The sequence below is a fragment of the Rutilus rutilus genome, assembly GCF_951802725.1.
Source record: "Rutilus rutilus genome assembly, chromosome: 7".
Taxonomy (NCBI): Eukaryota; Metazoa; Chordata; class Actinopteri; order Cypriniformes; family Leuciscidae; genus Rutilus; species Rutilus rutilus.
Genome location: NC_140221.1, coordinates 17,872,302 through 17,894,817, shown reverse-complemented (window position 1 = coordinate 17,894,817; position 22,516 = coordinate 17,872,302). Strand labels below are relative to the sequence as shown.

General features: G+C 37.5%; 1 protein-coding gene across 1 annotated transcript in view; it reads right to left on the bottom strand.

Annotated features, from left to right (window-relative positions):
* arb2a (ARB2 cotranscriptional regulator A) overlaps positions 1–22,516 on the bottom strand; it is a 184,710-nt gene that overhangs the window by 151,767 nt on the left and 10,427 nt on the right. Inside the window, exons 4-6 of the mRNA XM_084414065.1 lie at positions 21,883–21,983; positions 7,897–7,962; positions 6,569–6,760 (exon numbers count right to left, since the gene is read on the bottom strand). Of these exons, the coding sequence (XP_084270191.1) occupies positions 6,569–6,760; positions 7,897–7,962; positions 21,883–21,983 (359 nt within the window). The remainder of the gene's footprint in view (positions 1–6,568; positions 6,761–7,896; positions 7,963–21,882; positions 21,984–22,516) is intronic.

Below are 22,516 nucleotides of genomic sequence, written 5' to 3'. Positions count from 1 at the left end.
AAGCGATGGCCCATAAATCTTTGCGCAATGATGTGAGTAGCTTGTCTGATGGTCTAGACAGCATCAGAACAATCTCTGGTGGGATATGATGAGCAAGTGACATTTGAATATGTTTATGTATGTGTGTGTAATGAAAAACATCTTGCTCTTAGGTAAGATGTGTCTGTGTGAAAATAAGATGACAGATACATATACGGATGAGCAACTGATACCTATTCTGACTGTCAGACGAAGGTACAGAGGTGGGGATAGTCAGACAAAATTAGGCGGCAATCAATAAATGCTGAGGGTGCTCTCAATGCCCACGTCTGCATAGAGGAACGCTAACTCATAAACCCAACCTCGTCTGCAACACACCTCACCATCAGGACAAGTAAATGGCAAATAAATCTTTTAACATCTAACGACATGGTAAATCGTTCGTCGGAGAGCGAGAGAGTGGTGGAAATCGTAAAATAGGAAGCAGAAGAAACTACAGCCAGTTTGCTGATGAGACTCTGCACGATAAAGACTGGGGAAAAGGGCCACAAAAATAATGTTTTCTCCTCTTTCTGATCAATTTTTAATTTAGCCCAGCCTGCCTGCACTCTTCCCAGGCCGGGGTGTGGTAATTATTGCATTTTATTGACAGCGGTGAATCCCGCAGGGGGCTATTTAAAAGAGTTTTAACCCTGGAGCAAGTCGCTCCCTCACATGGCCCTTTGAAGGTGTCAAGTTCATTGATTTTAACTGCAGGAAATGCTGAACCTTCCAGCAAGACGGAGAACACATTACCCCAGTGCTGGGCCGCGGTTACCCTCGGTCTCCCGATGCACGGCTCTATATCTAGTTAACGTAACAGTGGGGCACCAGTTCCCCCCCATATACAGGAAGCGCAGCATCTCTGATGCTAAAGGCTAGCCCTTAGCAAGCGAGTTATGGATCGACTGATAATCATAAATGGAGAAGTACAAAAAAACAAAGGTCCCCAGTCAGTAAGAAGAGAAGGGGGGAAAAAGAAGCAGGAAACTTAAGGGATTTAAGGCAGAGAGGACAGAGATGGCACACAGTATCACACCGCATCTGCAAATGACGGAGGGAGAGAGAGAGAGATAGTGAGCCGATTTTGAAAAAGACATCAATCTGGTGAAAAAAAGAGCAACATGACAGAAATTAAACAAGATTCCAGTGTTTGAGTTTGCCCGCTTCCCGGCCCCCTTTCAGCCTCCCATTGAAATTCTGGGCAGATACAAACCCCTAGGCTTTTGACACACTTTTGAAAACACCACACCCCCTCTTTCTTTCTAGCAAGTCTCCAGAGTCGCTTCTAACTGACTAACAAGAACAGGGAGGGGGGTGGTGGGGTGGGGATACGGATCTTATTTTTTATTAAAGACTTTATTCTTAATGAAATGCAGTTGCCCTTTTTTATTCCTTTTTCTGACGTTTTCTTTTTTTTAAGCAGGGAACCGACTGTCATCAGCGATGAGAGGTTTGGGATATGAGAGAAAAGAGCTATATGGAGGTCGATTTGGGTCAGGGAGGAAAGGGGGTAGAGTTTACAGAAGGGGTGCAGGTCAAAGAAACAGCGAAAAAACAAACACGCAGGCCAGAGATTGGAGCAGAGAAAACACGGATAGGGAAAGAACAGGTGAAAGAAAAATACATTGGGAAATAATAGAGTTGTGAGAAGAGGATGAGAGGGGCAATGTTCAGAATAACATAAAATGTTTTTTTTTTTCTTTTTTTTTTTTTTCATTATACATACTGCACAAAAAAATATGCACATTTTCTTTATGCACGGATGACCTACTACATTTGATAAAATGAGCAGAAGGAAAACTGTATCCCATATTGGAATGCACTTCCAAGTCCACCAATTTGAACCTGTTAACAGCTCTCTGGAAGTTTGGGGTCAGTAAAAATAAATGAACTTTTATTCAGCAAGGATTAATTAAAATTAATCAGAAGAGACAGTAAAGACTCTGTATAATGTTACAATATATTTTTCAAAGTTGTTCTTTTGCACTTTCTATTAATCAAATAATCCTGAAAAAGGTTCCCACAAAAACATTAAGCAGCACAACTATTTTAACAATGATTATCATATTTTTTTTTTTTTTTCTTTTTTTTTTTTTTTTATAACAGCAAATCAGCATATTAGAACGATTTCTGAAGGATCATGTGACACTGAAGACTGCATCGACTGCTGAGTAATGACTGCTGATAATGACTGCTGATAATTCAGCTTTGCCATCAGAGGAATAAATTACCTTTTAAAATATTTTAAAATAGAAAACACTTAATCACGATATTACTTTTTTTACTGTATTTTTTTAGCAAACAAAATGTAGCCTTGGTGAGCATAAGAGACTTCTCTCTCAAAAAAAAAAATCTATTTATTCCCATATAGTGAAATAATTTCACCTTGATCATGTACCGGAAAGGTTTTTTTTTTTTTTTTTTTTAACTTATTTCCTAAATAGTAACTTGGTACAAAAAGAAAATACATACAGTCAGCTGGTCATTTTCACAGATTAAACCTAGATGGGGTTCTTGACACGAAGCTTAAATATTGTGCATTGATTTACATAATAGAACAAAAAGGTTTTTGACAATATATGCAGTATGCAAGCATTACTTTCAGAACACAAACAGAAAAAGAGAAGGGATAGGGAGGAAAAAATCCTGCAACTGTATATTACAGATAACTAAAATAAGATTGGATGAGATAACAGGGATGAGGAAAACTGAATAAAGCATGGAACGAGTGAGTGAACATACTAGGAGGGAGGGAGGGAGGGAGGGAGGGAGATGTGTAGGAAGAGTTGCAGTATATTTATTGCCTCTGTCAAGAGCTCGTTTTCACCCATGCTTCCTGAGAGCCACTAGAGGGAAAAAGATCGCAAGCTTCCTGCTTCAAGAGAGGCCGAGAGAGAAAAATCCTCTCACCTTTCCAGTCACGTCCTCACGTTAGCCTCGGCTACATTTTGGCTGGGTCAATGTCAGAGTAACTGCAGGCTTAAACAAGATGCTCTGAGTGAGCAATCAATCCGGCTCTGTCAGAGAGAGGCTGGCCGAGACGAGATCAGAGAGGGGTCGGTCATAAGAGGTTAAATCAGCTATATGAAAATAGTGCCGCACAAAATACATATGTCATGTAATCGTACTTGCATAAACAGTGAGCTAGTTCAGGCCAATGGTTCTAAACAGGCTTTGTAATCCCAATCACCTTTTTTAGGCCTCACATCTCACCCAAACCTTTACGGTACTCAATTTCTGACCCTGCGAAACAAATTAATTCCATATCTCGCAGTCTCTCGTTCCTCCAGCTTTTTTTCCTTTCTCTCTTCCGCTGTAACTCTCCAGCTTTTGACAGGTCACAAGGTAATGATTCTGCTACCATGATGCAACAGGCAGAGCTGTCGGCTGTCAGGAGTTAAACTCATGAAGGAATAAGCTGTCATTAAGCAAGCTTGCTTTCTTTCTCAAACACACACACACACACACACACACACAAGTTCTTACGTGTTCACTCTCTCGGTAGCCCAGCTGTCAGACTCCGGCCCTGTTTCCCAGCGCTGCCACTGCGGCCTTCTGTGGACGCCCATAGTCTGTCACACGCGCGCAGATGTGCATAATGCACAGTCTTTCCCTTACATACTAGCACATAGTCAGTGGTGTGTGACCAGCTAAACTCCTACACACATGATGCAGCAGCTGGATCAGCATTACTGCGTTTATATGAGGTCTTAAAAATATTTTAATTAGTAGACGTGTACATTTTGTCTCTTTTTCCAAATAATATGAAATATAAAAAAAAAATGCATTGTTTAAAACTTTGGGGCCATTATATCACAAAATACATATATGAATGTATTTTAAAATGTAATTTATTCCTGTGATGGCAAAGCTGCATTTTCAACAGTCATTACTTTAGTCCTCAGTGTCACATGATCCTTCAGAAATCATTCTGGTTTGCTGCTTGAGAAACATTTCTTATTATCATCAATGTTGAAAACAGTTGTGCTGCTGGCTATTTATGTGGAGACAGTGATACATATTTTCAAGATTATTTGATGAATAGAAAGTTCAAAAAGCAAAGCATCTATTTTCTTTATATAAGTACGTAGTAAACAAGTCTGTACTGTCACTTTTGATCAATGTAATGCATCCTTACTGAAATTTTTATATATATATATATATATATATATATATATATATATATATATATATATATATATATATATATATATATATATATATATATATATATATATATATATCTTACAAAAGAAATCTTACTAGTCTTCTATTGAAGCAAACAGGTAGTAGCCTTGTCCTCAGTGGACTGTCTGTGTTTTCTCTCTCTTTTTATTTGATTTCCAAAATGATTGATTATATCTGGTCTGTCTTGAAAAACCGCTGCAGTACTCATTTGACCCGGCTGACTCATCTTTCTTTGAGAACTTCTGCGTTTTCTCCGGAAATGTGCTAATGAAGACAATGGTCTACTACAGCCCACATCAAACGTACCGTATGAACAACTCAGAATCAACCTGCTTTATTTTACAATCTTATTTCTACATTAAAATCTTTAATTAAGCTTCCCAGTACAGATCAGGGAGCAATGGAATCTGTCTGTGAGCACGTTACCAATTCCCATCAGAATTGCACATATCACAGGCTAAAAGAACAGACTGATCTCGGATCAGAGCGCATTCGGCACATGGCCTCAGGTGGCCTTGTTTATCACAGAGGAAATCGCAAACACGAGCCGTCACATGAAGAATCAGACAGCGCATCCGCACCCCTTCAGCAATACAAATATTGCAAAGTGACAGCCACATTCCGTCTGTCGTACTGACACACACGCGACAAACTCTGGAATCTCTCTTCCTGTAAATGCTATTATGATGATGTCACAGCAAAGCAGGGGTCATTATTTATTAAGATAAATGGTCGGCACAGGACGGCGTGCATTCTTTCCGTCTAACCCGTCGCGGTACGCCCCCAGAACGCGCCTCTTCACAAATGCAATAAGCCACCTTACTGTCTCCCGCACACACAAACTCACCGTCCCTGCCCGTCTTTTCCTGGCGCTGTGCAAAAAGTGACTTTGCCTGCAGACATCAGTGTGAGAGTGAGAGAGTGTGTGTGTGTGTTTTATGACATTTAGATGGAAGAGCAAGGGAGATCTCCCTTAAGTCAATTTGAACGCACGGGCCGATGAAATTACACAGGTAGCGGCGGGCGGCGTGACAAACGACTAGCCGCGATGGACGGAAATAACTCCACTCGGGGATACGTCCTCCGACAGAGAAAAGAAATGAAAATCTAAATTACAGTTTACAGTACACACGTAACAGCAAAACAGCTCATTTTGCTGGGTAAATAAATATCTATGGATCGGAGAGAGTAAAGAGTGATACAGAGGAGAAAATAGAGATAGATACAGCAGTCGCTCAGACTACACGCATGTGATAACACTTTCATTGATATTAAACAATCTACTGGTTCAGTCAGGCCAGTAGTTCACATATTTACTCACCCTGCTAATGCAATCAAACGCCAAACCACAGATTAAATAACAAAAAAAGAAATAAAAACAAATCAATATTAATAATTAAACTCATCATGCTTTAAATTTGCGATAAAAATTAACTACAACAAATATACACAACAGGTTAAAAGTTTGAAATAAGTCTCATGTCTTATGCTCACTAAGGCTGTATTTATTTGACCAAGAATACAGTAAAAACAGTAATGGCTACACTTTGTTTTAAGGTGACATAGTACTTATTTGAGTAAGTACAATGTAACTGAGTAATATTAATTAACTACTTGCACTTGCTATAGAGTTACGGTTAGGGTTTGGTTTAGGGTTATTTACTTGTAATTATGCATAATTTACTGTTATTACTATGGTAAGTACAAGTAGTAATGTGTAACTACGTCACCTTAAAATAAAAAAAGTGTTGTCGTAGAGATATTGTGAAATGTTATTACAATTGAAAATAAATAACTATTTTCCTTTTAATATATTTTAAAATGTAATTTATTCCTGTGATAAAGCTGAATTTTCAGCATCATTACAGAAATCATTCCAATATGCTGATTTACTGTTTATAAGTTTTTATTGTTTCATAAAAAACTGTGATTTTTTTTAAGGATTCTTTGTAAATAGATTAATAGAAAAGCAATTAGTTTGATAGAAATCCATTTATATAAATCCTTTGTAACATTATAAAAATGTCTTTACTGCCACTTTTTATCAATTTAATGTGCCCTTGCTGAATAAATATATATGTTTTTTGAATAAACAAATAAATGCAGAATTAGTGTGCATAAAATACTTATTTCTTAAATTATTCGAATGGTAGTCTATATTTAAGACCTATAAATTCATAATTGATAAAACACACTAATTGAAATTGAAATTGTAATAAAGTGCATTAAATACGCCCAAGGCCCAACACAACCCATATCCAAAAAACAATTTTAGCACAAACAACTAATGTTTACATAGTTCCTTTGCTAAACCATAAGAAAGAAAAAAGAAACATAATGAAGACAAACTAAAACCCACCTCTTTGGCACGGTTAATGAAGGGTATCTGCGTCCCACTGTTGAGGTCTTCATTAATGATGAGGCGTCGAGCCCACTGGCCTGCCCTTACCACTCCACTGCCCTGGATGAGAACCATGATCTTCTCCGGGTTAGTGAGGGCATCCTCGCTCACGTAAATAAAGCTTTTCGGTTCATCCTCAGTCGCATCGACCTGAAGGAATATAAATATTATAATCAGTACCAAACAGAGACACCGGTCGCCAATTATAGCAAGGTACAAGATTACGGCCAATGAAATCTGCGGTTTGGAAATGGTCTCAATGTTCAATTATTGAACATACTTAGGGCACTTTGAAACTACAGTTCACACTGCACTCCAAAATGCCGGAGCAAATAACGTGGTCTATTGCTTGTGTATAAGTAAAGCACGTTTCCATTACATTCAGTCAAACTTGGCAAACTCTGTGAACCTCGATTTGATTGTAAAAGGTGTTTTTGTGCTGTCTGCCCCCTGATGTGTCAACAACTGTATTTACTCTTATTAAAGTGGGGCAGGACACTCAGCGGAGTGAGTCAGAGCCTGGAATAATTTCTAATGAACAGCGCTCAATGCTGAGCTACACTGCCAAGCTGCCGAGAAGTCAACACTGTCTGTCTGCGTCTGATGGCTTCATTACACTGCAACAAATCCGTCTTGACTTCTACATGCGTATGCTTCCTGTGTGGTGATCAGTTATGTGGCAAGCTCATAAAATCATACAATAGAAAATAACACAATGCATTTTGTGCGTAGTCTTCTTTAAAACTAACTTTGACAAATGGATTGAGCACTAAATGCAGTTGGTCACAGGTAGCTGTGCCCATGAAACTCTCTGAAAGACAATACAGTCTCCAAGAACATCATTTGGTAAATACTCTCCACAAATAAAACAGCTCATAAAAGTCTGTGCCAGCATTGTTCAGGTGATTTATGGAGAGTAATTTACAGTGCTTTTAAAAGGACATAAATTCTATTTCTACCAAGTGCAAACACCCGCTATCAAAAATGATGTGTAGTTTAATGATACGCCTCTTAAAAAAGCGCACTAGAAATCATAACATTATTGCTCATATGAATGCAGTGACCACACCTTAGGAATCTCCTTGAGCGTACACAATGTTACCATCAGAACAAATGCAATTTTTCTCCTGGAGAGTTGAGAAGTGTTGAAGATTATCATTTTAAAACTTAAGTTTTCACAAAATGTAGACCACTGTATTCTTAAAGCACAATTGCATCAGCTTTCACAATAATTCTGTTTAGATTCCAACAGTTTTTAAGGAAGAAAAAAAAAAGACATTACTTACAGGAAGGATCTCCTTCTTCAGGTTGCAGTCATTCTCCAAGAGTTCATAAACATACTTTGTAATGATCTATAGGAGACAAGATACATCTTTATAAGTCTTTCAAATCAATTTAAAAATGCTCCAGTTAGCTTAGAACAAGACTGACTAAAATATAACTTTGGTTGGAACATTAAAAAAAAAAAAAGCACTGAAGAGAGTTATTAAAGCATAGTAGATGGACCCTTTTCACAATATTAGATAGACCATTGTATTAGAAACAGCAGCATTAAATTGTTTTCTGTAATTTAATGCCAAGGTAAGTATAGTAAGTCTGTGAAAAAGGTCCATTGTGTGGTTTGATTTACTTATTCGGTATAATCAAACAATTGCACTTTGTAAAACTCTAATGCAACTCAAACTGAACCTATACAGGCCAAAAAAAAAAACAGTATTTCCATTTATGACAATGAGAATCAATCACACTTCTTTGCATATATGCAAAGTACATGCAGTTGCTATAGACAGCCTCAGTGAATGAGATAATTGGAACTGTCTGGATTTCACTTGTTCAGCACAGAGAGCAGAGTGTACGGGTTCTGTCAGCCTAAAGCGGGGCAAATCTAGAGTACAAACAGCGTGTTGATGTAAGGTATGTTTATCCCTGCAGCTAAATTGCTAAAGAACGTGTACACAGAGCAATTTCAACCCCGGGCCAAAAGTTTCATGGTTCAGTGACATCAACAACTTTCAGTATTTCTTTCTTGTTTTGCTTTTGCTCACGATCTGAAACAGCTGAAACTACAGCGTTTTAAGACGCGGATGGCAAATGCGGCAATTAAGATGAGATGTTTTATGGTGGTTGTGATTTGGCAACGGTCAGCAAAAAAAGCCCCAGTGTGACGGGGCTTATTTTCCAGGGCACGCTGATCCTGTTATGCCAACTCCGTGAGCACTTTATGGCCCACCCGGGTGGAGGCACTAACAGATGCCCCACTGGAATTAGGCGTGAAGGTGGTGGAGATGTATCCGTGTCTGACGGCTGAGATTGTCAGCTGTGCTGGTGTCAATAAATGTGTGAGGTCTTGATCTGCAGTCAAACTGAGCTGCAGGGAGAAGTCAGCGTGATATGCATAGTCTAGACCAGCGGTCCTCAACTGAGGCAGATCTGTTCTGATAGAGCTGAGGGCGACAGCGAAACAAACAATGGCAAATACAAAAAAATTAATTGCGACTAGCCATATCATTGTGCATGGTAATGATAGTCTTATAAGGAGGAGGAAACCATCCTCATATCTTTTGTCAAAGTTTGTGCTTCAACCTGCAGAAAGAAACTAGTGGATTTATGCCAACATGGACATGATGCACATGATCTTAAAAACCATGATCAAAATTAGGCAAGGAACAAAGAAAATACAACTCAGAATAGATTAAATATAAGATCACTTAGAATTACAATCATAGACTGATGGATATTTTGGTCAGGCTTTTTAACTGTGTTATTTGGACATTCTGAGATTATCGCATTGGCAAGTTTTCTTGCAGTTCCAAAATATACAAAAAATGTGGATAGGTCCGGTCGCTCGGTTGTGTAATTTAATCTATTTTTATATATATTGTATATATTAAATGCAATTTAATGGTAAACTGACTGCAGATTCGTTCTAAATGTATTATAAATTGTGCTATTATTAGCTGCCAATAGCATCACACTGAATACACAGAAATTTACAATACAAACAAAACACTCAAACTATAAAGACATGCCAAATAAAGACATGCCAAGTTTGTCAAAAGGAAGCAACAGCATCTAAACACGTCACAACTAATCATCAAATTATAGTTTTGTTCACTTTTGCACAACCAATTTTTGGTAGTGCGTTGGGTCGACAACAGCAAACAAAACAAGCAATACCATTTGAGAACCACTGGTTTAAACTAGATCAAATTTAATACATTAATGGGGTATTAAAAACCCAATCAAACTATGATCTGTGACTGCATATGCAACAAAACAAATGTGCATGTGAATTCATACCCACGATCATGACACAGGACAAAAAAAAAGCGAAACCTTTAGATAGAGTGATAATGTAATCGTAATGGTTGCATACTCATTTAAAGCCATAAGGCATAGCCTAAGCTATTGCTTATTTGATTACAAACAGCAAAAGTACATTAGGCTCAAATGAGCTAATGCAAAGGGATATTAGTGCTCGTCAGCGGTCAGCGGGCCTAAATGAGATGACGGATATCTCTACAGACTGTGGTGGAGGGGGCGACGCCAGTGACGATAGGAAGACACAGGCAGCTCAACAGTACCTAATTCACTAAATGTCAAGCTCTCTGATGAAGACTAAAATGGTTGTGAAGTGCAATATGCTTGTGTTTAATGACATCAATAAGCCTTGCAGGAAATTTCATTTATACTACATTATTGCTTCAGTGCCTCAGGTGCTTCTCTTTTGATATATGAGAGAAGAGAATGAGGGGGTTTTGAAAGGGTGCGTGGGTTCTGTTTGAGACGGTCCACGGCCGTTCACTCTCACAGATGTTTGAGTGTATGTGTACAAAAAGTTGGTGAGGAGTTTTGTGTGCAACATGTTCCCTCATCATGGACTGTCCATGCTAACATCACAGGGTGGAAAAACAAAATACCAGAATTATGCAGCCTATCTTTCATATAGAGGTAGCAGAAAGTAGATCATTTGAGTTAAGTCTCAACGTTATAGCACCTTTAATATGTAAATGTCTTTAACAACGCATTACAGACAACAAATTGTACTATTATATATTACTACAACAAAAATCATTTATAATATAATATAATATAATATAATATAATATAATATAATATAATATAATATAATATAATATAATATAATATAATAAACAAAAGTTTGGGGTCAGTAAGATTTTGTAGTGGGTTTTTTTTTTGGGGGGGGGGGGGGTCTCATGCTCACCAAGGCTCCATTTATTTGATGAAAACTACAGTAATAACAGTAACACTATGAAATCGTTGCAATTTAAAATGGTTTTCTATTTTGATATATCTTAAAATGTAATGTTTTCCTGTGATGGCAAAGCTGAATTTTCAGCATCATTACTCCAGTCTTCAGTGTCACATGATCCTTCAGAAATTATTCTAATATGCTGAATTGCTGCTTAAGAAACAGGTTTATTTGATCACATATTAGACAGTGACATGTCCGTTTAACTTGTAGGGGAAACAAAATCCTTTCAATTTATAACACAGAAACAGACATTACTTAAAGCATATTAAATTAAATATCTACATATCTACATTACATTTGCTTCAAATGAACAACTAGAGGACAAAAAGACATTTTATGGTAAAATCCATATAAATCAAAAATAACTGGTCTGTGGGAACCAAAAACAAATTAGGGCTAACAGTGACTTCATGGAATCTTTAGGAAATTAATTTTTAGTTGCAGGAAATACAAAATCACTTTGTCTGGGCAAAAAAGAATTAAAGATTAGCCGAGGTCAAGCACTTGTTAATCACTCTATGAGAAAGATTATGAAGACATCCATCTGAATGGTTGAAAACATCCAGTACCCTCTTTGTGCTCATTCTCTAAACAACTGTTTGAGTGGAAAGAGCTTGAACAAGCAGTCTTTTAATTTGTACTAATATCTTTTTACAAAGACATTATTTCTTATAAAAAGGAGACAAGGAAATGTGACTCACGCAGAGTTTGCACAGTTCACATCACTGAGAGCTTGAGCAATCCCCCCCAAACAATCCCTGAGCAGCTCTGGGCGATTTTTTTCTGCCTTCACAAAACAACTTTGAATAGTTCATACATTATTTGTGCAGTATTCAGACAAGATTATTTTCACAGGTTTAACTTCTTGCCCCCAGACTTACAGAGCACCCCGTGAGCAGAATTCATACAAAGCGCATGTTCGGTGGTGGGAACTTTGGGGTTATATACTGTAGTTCATTCCTTCATACATCCTTCACAGGTGATGCAATCAAAACTGCTGAACCTCAACATTTCAAACAATCTGCATGTCACTAGCGGTCTCTGAGGGAGTTCCCCCAGGCGTATATACCGGGAAACAGAGAATCAATTCTCACAGTTAATATCCTAAATAATCATATGGAATATTAGTGTTTGCCTTCGCTGCCCTCCTATAGATAAATTGACATGGAAAGGAGAGCACAAGCGCCTGTCATTGTAATTGGAGCACAGTGCTGTCGCATAATTAATATTGTCTTATTAGTCTGATAATGAAAACCCTGCAGGTAAGAATGGTAAGTGCTCCTCACCTCCCCCTCTAAACGTGATGAGGGTGGTGATCACAGATCCGCTGGAGAGGAGTGTTGTCTTGTAAAGTGCACACTATAACAGAAGACCCAGAATGAGGTTTTTTTTTTTCTTCTTTTTTTTTCTTTTCTTTTTAATTGGAATGAAATTTGGCGGGAGAAAGCTGATGGTGGGTCGGAATCCACAGCTAGAGAATTCCACAGCAGACACTGCACATAAATCAAACACCGGTCATTTACAAAATTCTTGCCCCTTGGCTTGTCCTTGCTGTAGTGGAAAGGGAAAGTGATATGTGAAGGCCAAGTATGGTAACCCATACTCAGACCATGTCCTCTGTATTTAACCCATCCAGGTTAGTGCACAAGCATTAGAAGCAGAGTAGTGAACACACACACACTGCAAACCGTGACACACCTGGAGCAGTGGGCAGCCATTATGCTGTGGAGCCCGGGGAGCGATTTGTTTGAACATATCAAACAAAAGTTATTGAATTATCTCAACACAACAAATGTTTCAAGTGGTTTCATCAAATTCAACTGAAAATGCAACTGTTAATGACTTCTGCAGTCTCAAAATTATTCAACCCCTTAATGGCAAGCATCTTTAGTACTTAGTAGAACATCCTTTTGCTGTTATGACCTGCTGCAAATGAGATGTATAAACCAGACACCAGATTCTGGAAGCGTTTCTGAGAAATCTTAGCCCATTCCTCATGAGCAATGGCCTCCAGTTCAGTGATATTCTTGGGTTTGCGTGCTGCAACCACCTTTTATTCCCACCAGAGATTTTCTATTGGGTTCAAGTCAGTTGACTGTGATGGCCTCTGTATAATCTTCCAGGACTTCTTCTGCAACCAAGCCTTGGTGGAATTTGAGGTACGTTTGGGATCATTGTCCTGCTGGAAGTTCCAATGATGCCCAAGCTTCAGCTTCCTCACTGACGGCATGACGTTTTCTCCTAGGATTTCCTGATACTTCAATGAATCCATCTTGCCTGCCTGCAAAGGGTTCTTTTCAGCATATGCTTCATTCTTCTTCCTCCGGACATACCGCTGATCCATAGGGCTGAAAAGTTCCAGTCTTGTTTCATCGCTCCACAGAACAGAATCCCAAAACCTCTGTGATTTTGAGCAAACTGGAGCAGACTTTTCTTGTGCATTTGGGTCAGTAGTGGTGCATTTCTTGGAGTTCTGGCATGTGTATAGTATGCGCCTTACTGTGCAAGCTGAAACCTCAGTGCCTGTTGCTACCAAGTCTTGCTGCAGGTCTTTTGCAGTCACTCGAGGGTTTTTCTGAACCTGCCTTCTCAGAAATCAGGTTGCAGCCGTTGATAGCTTCCTTTTTCTGTCCCGTCCAGGTAGTGTAACCATTGTTCCTTTCATTTTGAACATGCAAACTATGCTTCTAATGGTGTCTCTAGGAAGATTTAGTGCCTTTGCTATGTTTTTGTATACTGTTCTTTGTTTGTTAAGGGTGATGATATCTTAACTTTTTGGACCATTCTTTTGACTAAGCCAAATTTCTACCATGCAGTCAAACGCGACACAAACCCTAGCCAACAAACCTAGCCAGTTCAGATATTTTATGTGTTCTAGCTTAAGCACACCTGGTGCAACTAATGAAGCCCTTGATTAGTTGCATCAGGTGTGCTTGAGACAACACCTGTTTTGCAGATTTGTGCTGTTGTGAGGGATTCTATTCAGGGGGTTAAATAATTTTGAGACTGCGTAAGTCATTAAAAGTTGCATTTTCACTTGAATTTGGGGAAATCACTTGAAACATTTGTTGTGTTGAGCCATTTCAATTAAGAACATTAAAATGTACAATTTGTATTGCTAATACAGCACTCAACCAAAAGGACCCACACTTTAGCTGAGACTTGCAGTATGTTTTAATAAAAAAAAAACTTTTAATAAAACTATTCTGTAGACTTCCACAGATTTTCCCACACAAACATAAAAACCGTGTGCAGATTCTGCGTGGGAATTTAAGACTTAGATAGCTGGTGACAGATACGGGTTTCTGAGAGGCTGATGCCATTATATGCACAATTTCACTGTTATTTCACCATTCTATCCAATACGATCTTCTTCTAAGCCAGCAAAGCACTAAACCACACATCACACTGCTGGAGTCCCCCATATAAGATACATAAACACAGCCATGTCTCATCTGCCAATGATATGGGTCTCAGACAGGACAATGGGTGACCACACAGGGTCAGCTCCAGGCTCAGACTCCAGGAGGGGGTTTGTTTATGGGCTGCTGATGTGGCGGCAGTGATCTGGAGGATCAGAGAGGAAGGAAGAGCCTTAGCAGGGGGATCTGCAGGGGAGCAGTGGGGAGACATAACACATGAGAGGAGGGGGGGTCACGCTAATCCCCCCACAGACACCGTCCTCTGCCAGCTCACGCACAACACCACAGCTGAGAAAAGAGGGAGCGTGGGAGGAACGGACGGAAAGAGACAAGGCATAGACGCCACGGTGGCCTTGACCAGAGCGTGTCGTCTGGGTGGGCAAGCGATAAGGTGGACACACACAGCTGAGGGTCTTAATGAAGTGCACTGTTGTCTCAGAAAGTTGATCTGTTTGTAAACTCCCATGCGGCAGAAATCCTCTTCAAACAACGAGGAGGGGGTCCACAGGGCCCCCAGATGAGCAGAATAAGTCAAGGGAAGCGATAAAGCGAGTGAAAAGAGGGGGGAAAAATCCACAGACCTCCCACAATGGAGGTATTACGACTCAATCTCCCCCGTCCGGCTGACCTTAGCGCTCGGGTGATAAGACATTTGTGTTCCATGTTGAAAAAAAGAGGAACGTCATATGAAACTCTGACCTCTTGCATGACAGGAATCTCAGAGGGAATTGAAAAATGAGGACAGGTGCTTATCAGGTGGTCCCGCTCTGACCCGGACTAATGAGCCGACTGGACTTCGGACAGTGAAGGGTAATCAATACTGCAAGATGTGTTTGTCTTAGCCACTGCACGCTGACTTCAGATCAGTCAACCGACAGGGTCTTTTAGAGCTACTCGGGCAGGACAGAATGAATGACTTCAAAGATGTTTGGATAATGACAGTGATGGAGTGACAGCAGGGAAGAGCGGGGAATTGCCAATAGATTAAAAGGCAAGAATAAAGAATACATGCAGACAAGACAAATCCCCAAAACAGAAACACACAAACACAAGGTCGAGAAAAGAGAGAGACGTGAATGATGATTCATGACAAGAGAGGGTTCAGTAATAAAACAGCTCGGTTGGACTCCCCTTTTTTTGTTATCTTGCTCCTCTTTTAAATATTTAACTTTTTGCCGTTGTCAGAGGAAGAAAGTGGCCGCACTTCATGCGATAGTCTCATAAGGCTTCTACAGCCACAGCTACTACATAGGAAAAAAACTGGAGGGAAAACAGACATATTCAGACTTGATTTCAGCAATTGTGATTTGATTGCAGAGTGGAAATTAAACATAATTAACAAAACAACATTTACTTTAAAATAACAATATTTTAGAATACCAATGAGACTAGTGTCATATATTAGGAATGGGAAAAGGCACATTTTTATCAGCGACATTTTAATAATGAATATTATTATTATACATTTTTGGGATTCACTTTTTAGATTTTCAGTCTTTTTGAATTTGTTTAAATATTAGTAATTTTGTCAACTGCTGTTTATTAGTTTTTATATTTTTATTTAGCTTGAATTTATTTTTATTTCAGTTTAGTTTTAGTAATTTTAGTACTTCAACTTTTACTTCAGTTGTCAAGGCTTAATTTCTAATTATTTAGTTTTTCATAGAATAAAGACAATTTATTTTATTTTAGCTAATAGTTTTTAGTTAACTTTAACAGTACTAATTTTGATTTCATGTTGTCTCTGCAAACACAGTCATGTTTTATTTATTGAAGCTGGTGAAGGAACATCAACTGCACAAACCTTTGAGGAAGCAATGGCATTTTGTTTTACTTTTATAGGGAGCTGTTCTTAACATAAAAAAAAAAAAAAAAAAAACAGGCATGACTGATTCTGTTGCATGGGCCTGCTGTCACTAACTGCTGTGTTCGTGTGTGTGTGTGTGTGTGTGTGTGTGTGTGTGTGTGTGTGTGTGTGTGTGTGTGTGTGTGTCTACAGGACAGGACATATTTTTTACAGCACAAGTGACAAACAGTAACATGATTTGTCACTCATTTTTAGCCTAAGTGTTGAAGTACAAGTTATGAAATTCGGTTAAGAGGTTTGTTCAAATCCAGGGACAGTCCATCCTGCATCACTTTCCGATCCATTTCGACTTATGTCACTATCCAATTTCCAATCAATTAAAAGGAAAATATAAGCAAAATACTCCCTCTGAGTCAATGTTTCTCTCACACACTCACAGTATAAAGCCAACCAGTATAAAATGTGAAAAAAAAGAGGGAGTTATCTATGAAATCAAGCCATCTGGGCAGCTCTTCTTCATTAGAATACTGTATGTCTGTCATTCCACAGATGCAGAGAAAGATCCTCATTTATTAACAGCTTAATGCTCTCCCATCTGGAGTCAAGCCCACACTGTGTCACCTAGCGCTGAGAACAGTCACTTACTCTCTCTCCGTGTGTATGTGTGTGTGTGTGTGTGGTAACGTTCATGACCCTCCGCCCACTGAGAACATACCAACATGGACCCACACAGTACCTGCCACCCACCCACACGCCGTCAGACACAAAGTATGAATGCATAAACAGCGTTGTACTGGCAGGGAGGTCAACAAACTGGCCAGGTAAACACACAAAACAAAACACTCGCATATATTGAGGGAGAGACTCACATTTGCAACAGACACCTGATATTATGGTAGGAAAGACACACATTATGCAACGCTTGCATACAATTTAAAGAAGAAGAAAAAAAAGAAATCTTAATTACATGCAAGCAGAACATCTGAAGACCAACACCCCTCCCTCCCCAGCTAACATGGTGATACACACACACACACACCCTCTAAGGCAAAGCACTTGCCAGTGTTGTTCAGTGATGCAAACCAGCCAAAGATCTCACACTTTTGCATGCGTGTGTCTACATACCCCCTAATGATGATCCCCCCGTGATATGAAGAGAGACAAGGAGAACAATGAAGAAGTTGGCTATAGAAATAGATAATGAAGTGATAGTGAATGACCCTGAGTTTCAGTTTGCCTCCGGCTCCAGTGTGCAGATTGCATTCAAAGATGCTGTGGATTTGCAGTTGCACAATTGAAACCGAACTGCAACACACAAGTGTACAAGTCAACGTTAACAAACAATATGAAAAACAAGCAATGCTTTTTTTTTTTTTTTGCTTGCTTTCTTTTTTTCTTGCAATCATTTTTTATTTACTTATTTATTTTTTATTTATATTTCATTCTTACTCATTTATTACATTTTCCGGTAGCAATTTACAATAAGGTTTCACTTGTTAACATTAATGTATTAACTAACATGAACTAACTACGAGCAATACATTTGATACTGTATTGGTTAATCTTTGTTAACGTTAGTTGATACAAATCCAGCTGTTCACAGTTTGTTCATGTTCCTTCACAGTGCATTAATGTTAACAAATACAACTTTTGATTTTAACAAAGATTAATAAATGCTGCAGAAGTGCAGTTCATTATTAGTTCATATTAACTAATGTAGTTAATTAATGCAACCTTATTGTAAAGTGTTACCAATTTTCCTTCATTGAATTTACTTTCTTGTTTTTGGTGCAGTTTGTTTAGAAGTACATAATTGGTTCATCATCTTATTGGGTACGGAATTAAAACACCCAATTCAAATTCGAATCATAAATAAATAAATAATTAAATTACATCAAGAAAAGATGGATGGATGGATGGATGGATGGATGGATGGATGGATGGATGGATGGATGGATGGATGGACGGACTTTATTCTGTGAATGTTTTTTTTTTTTTTTTTTTTTACATTAAGTCAAGGAGGTCCAATGTTAAAATCAACACAAAATTTAAATGTTTGGGCAAACTATCCCTTGTAAAATTACTATGCCTAATTACAATTATGGTGTCTCCAAAGGTGAAAATTCTTGATAAAAAAAAAATACAAAAAAAAAAAAAACCCTTTATTGGACTGAATAAACTAAGACATTATTATTTCATACTTCAACCATCAAGGTTGCAGGGAAATATGAAATGTTTCTCCTCGTACTTCAACTTTTTTTGAAAGGTAACTTCTTCAATACGTAACTTTGTGGGGAAAATCCTTGATCGTTTTCTTTGAAATGCAAGTTTCTCTTTGCCAGAGTTTCCTTACATTCTTTGAAGAAATCTGGCTTCTGTTTCATATCTTTTAACAAGACCAATGCAAGTGGTAATCTAGTATTTTCTAGATTTGGATATAAAACTGAGTATTTAACTATTGTTGCTAAGCTGCTAAAATGTCATTTAATTATTTAATGTAATTGTTTGTTTGTAATTTTTTTAGCTTAATTTGTTTACTGCATTTGCACTAGTTATTTTCATTTTGCAATGCATTGGAAATAGTCATACGGGAAAAAAAAGAGAGAGAAATGCACTAAAATTGAAATTGACAAGTTTATGCTTCATCAATCCTGAAATCACCATCAAGCCTTATCGGCAGTGATGCCTTTGACTGAACAAAGTCTCTATCTCTATCTCTCTCACTCTCACTTTCTCTCTCTCTCTCTGAACCTGTCAGGGTAAACCTGTGGTCCAGCAGCTCATTCAGGCCCGGCTGAAGTGCAAATTGGACATCTGGTGCTGCCTCCAGTCTCACAAAGACTCTCGCCCACTTCTGTACCCCACTTTCACACTCAAATCTGAGAACGCTGGAACACAAGGACACACACCACCAACAGCGCCATTCGCAGACTCAAGACATAGACAGTTCGAGGAAGAAATCAAGTTCTCAACTGAATCTGGCCTCCGTATGGATTATGGTTAGGAATTCACACACTTTTGTCACATTATGTGCTGATCGCAAAAAAAAAAAAAAAAAAAAAAATTCTGCAGATGGATTCAGATATGATTCAGAATTGCAGTACCCAACAGAACAGAGTACTACATTCTCCCATGAATGCATTGTCAAAATAATCAAAAACATTACATTTTCACTTTTTAGTTATGTATTTTTTCTGTTTAATCATTTTTACTGTGCATTTAATAATGCACAAAGAAATTGTAAGTAAATGTACATCCAAGGAGACAAACAGGCCTAATATTGTCCGAATTATTATTATTATTTACATCATGTTGATTAACATTTTCAGTAACCATGTTATTTAAATGATGGTTATAACAATACCAAGGAATTGCCTTGTCACATTTCTTTAAAAATAATCTAAAACTGTATTATTAGAGTAACTGGTCAAGAAAACATCATTATGTAATCCTTCAATATGTCATTTTGTGGGGAAAATTCTAAATCATTTTCTTTGAAAGGTGGGTTTGTCTTTGCCAGAGCTTCCTTGCATGAAAGCATCCATTTCATATTTTTCAATAAAACCAATGTATAGTACGATACATTTGGACTACCTAGTTGAGTAAATGTACTAAATAAAAATAAATAAATGTTTAAAGTAAAATGGCATTGCTGAAGTAAACACAGTTGAGTATTAGTTAGCATATAAATGTTCAGTCATCTTTAATCTTTTAAGCTTTTTCTGTTTTGTTGTTGGTGGTACACAAAAAAAAAAAGTTGCTGCCTTATTTTATTTTTTTTCTTTAAGTACAATCAACTCGGATGTTTTAATAATTTCTACTTAAATAACATTAAACTGATTTTAAAAATGGGTTGAATATTCTATGTAAAAAAAGGTAAAAATTGCTTAACTTATTTTGATGAGCTAAATCAATGTAAAAACATGTTGTCATAACTTATTGAGATAATTTTTTACAGTGTATACGGTATATAACAGTATATAACACCTATAACAGTATCAGCACTACACACGACTGACTGAGAAAGCATCACACTGCTAATGTCTGTGTTGAAATTTAGAACAATGATAAACATCATTGGGACAGTTTGTACATCCAATATATTTATGCAGGGTAGCTAGACATGACTTAAGGGATGAGATATTACTATTTTCTTTCTATACTGTTTAATGAATGTAGGCTACCACAAAACAATACTTTAATATCAGGTGCCACAACAGCGATTTGATATTGCATGCCTCCATATTGCACATACATCACAAAAGCATCTAACATTGCTCAACCGAATCCTTTAACACTCAAAACAATATCACAAAATGCAACCTGCTTTCACTTCCAGTCTATTTTGAATTCACTCAACAGAAGTATATGAAATCTGGACACCCGCTGTTCTGCTCCGAAACTTTTGCTTTATGTTTTTAGCCACGTACACAGATATGAAATGATAATAGGAGAGAGGGGTTTTTTTTGGTTTTTTTTGTTCTTAAAGGGACATTTCTCATAGGATCATACCTGGACCAGAAATAAAACACTCACATAATCCTAAAAGAGTCAATTTCTTTTCTTTGAACATCAAACGAATACGCACTACAAATAAAGCCAAATAAGCCAGATGTAAATGAGCGAAGATAATTAAGTGCATGTATACACAAATTAACTTAAGACTCAAGTGAACTGCATTTGAACTTTCAAAGCCATGTACATGAAGGCTACAGTAGAAAGAGAAATGTCCCAGAAATCCTGAAGGCACACGCAAGTACAAACACATATTCGAATAAGCCAACATGTGATACACATCAGAATATGAACAATCAACACTCTTAAACCCAGCAACATGCACACAGCCCCGGAGCGTGACAGTAGAAAGAGGTTGGGGAAAGTAATGGTTGGTAAAGCGTGAAGGTGTGAATAGTGAGAGTGCTGTAAATCAGAGCACAGCAGTTTGCTCAGACAAAACACACACATAAAAAATAAAAATAAAACATGATGAAAGATGGTCTATACTGTATCAGAGAGACACTAGTTCACCATTCACCGGGTCCAAAATGCCTTGTGATCTGATCACTGAAACCATAATATTCAAAGATAGTCAAAAATCCACGTGACCCATGTAATCATGATTGACAGCCTATACAAATAACAATACACCACTGCTCTAAAACAATGTTTTTAAACTTTGGTGGTGGTGCATTTATTTGATCTAAAAACAGGAAATATTGTGAAATATTATTACAATTTAAAACAATTGTGTTTTTTATATATATATATATATATATATATATATATATATATATATATATATATATATATATATATATATAAATGTCATTTTATACCCATGATGGCAAACCAGAAATGATTCTAATATCCTGGTTTGGTGCTCAAGAATATATATATATATATGTATAATTTTTTATATTCTTTGATTAATAGAAAGTGCCAAAAAAACAATTTATGTAAAATATACATCTTCTGTAACATTATACATGTCTTTACAGTCACTATTGATCAATTCCATGCAGCCTTACTGAATAAAAATATTAATTTCTTTCAGATAAAAAAAAAAACCTAACCCCAAACATTTGAGCGACAGTGTAAATAAATACATAATTTTAAGTAACAGTAAAACAAATATTCAGTTATATAATCTTTAGTCAAAGATATTTAGTGTTATACTATTGAATTAAAGCACAAATAATTCCCACAATGATCTATGACAATAAAATATCAAATTTTTATATAGAATGTTATCAAATATAAACATTACCTCTCCCAGTGCTTCATATCTTTTCTGGTTCCATCTATGTAGGTCCTCCTTGTAGTTGAAGACAAACGGCTCTCCTGTGTTTATGTGTCTTAACTGACCACCTACAGAAAAAAAATATATATATACAATTTCATCATTTTGTAAAAAGTGACATCTTTAAAGCCTGAGAATCCCTCAATTTGGCTTGTGAACGCAAGTCATCCATAAACATGTTGTAACTCATTAAGAAAGTTTCCCCACCCATATTCTGCCATCTATTCCCAATAAAATTACACTGCCCAGTTTGATGTCCTGTTCCTGTGTTTATTACCTTTTATCTCCCTATTACATTTCTCTCACAGTTCCACTTTAACTACAGATGAAGGGAATATTAAGGGCAATATTAGTGCAGAGTATATTGAAGTGGAGCGTGAGGCAAGGCATGCAGCCAAAGCTTTTGTGTGCCAACAAGAAAAGAATGTTTTCCAACATAAAAGTAAGACGTCTCTGATTGGCCATCACACACTTGAAAGCCTTGTTGTTTTCACAGCAAGGGCACAACATTGGCAGGCTTGAACTCATGTGAATCACTCTTTACCTTTACATTCAGCAACCATTTGCACCTGCAGTTTGAGTGGCATCAAAAACCTCAGCC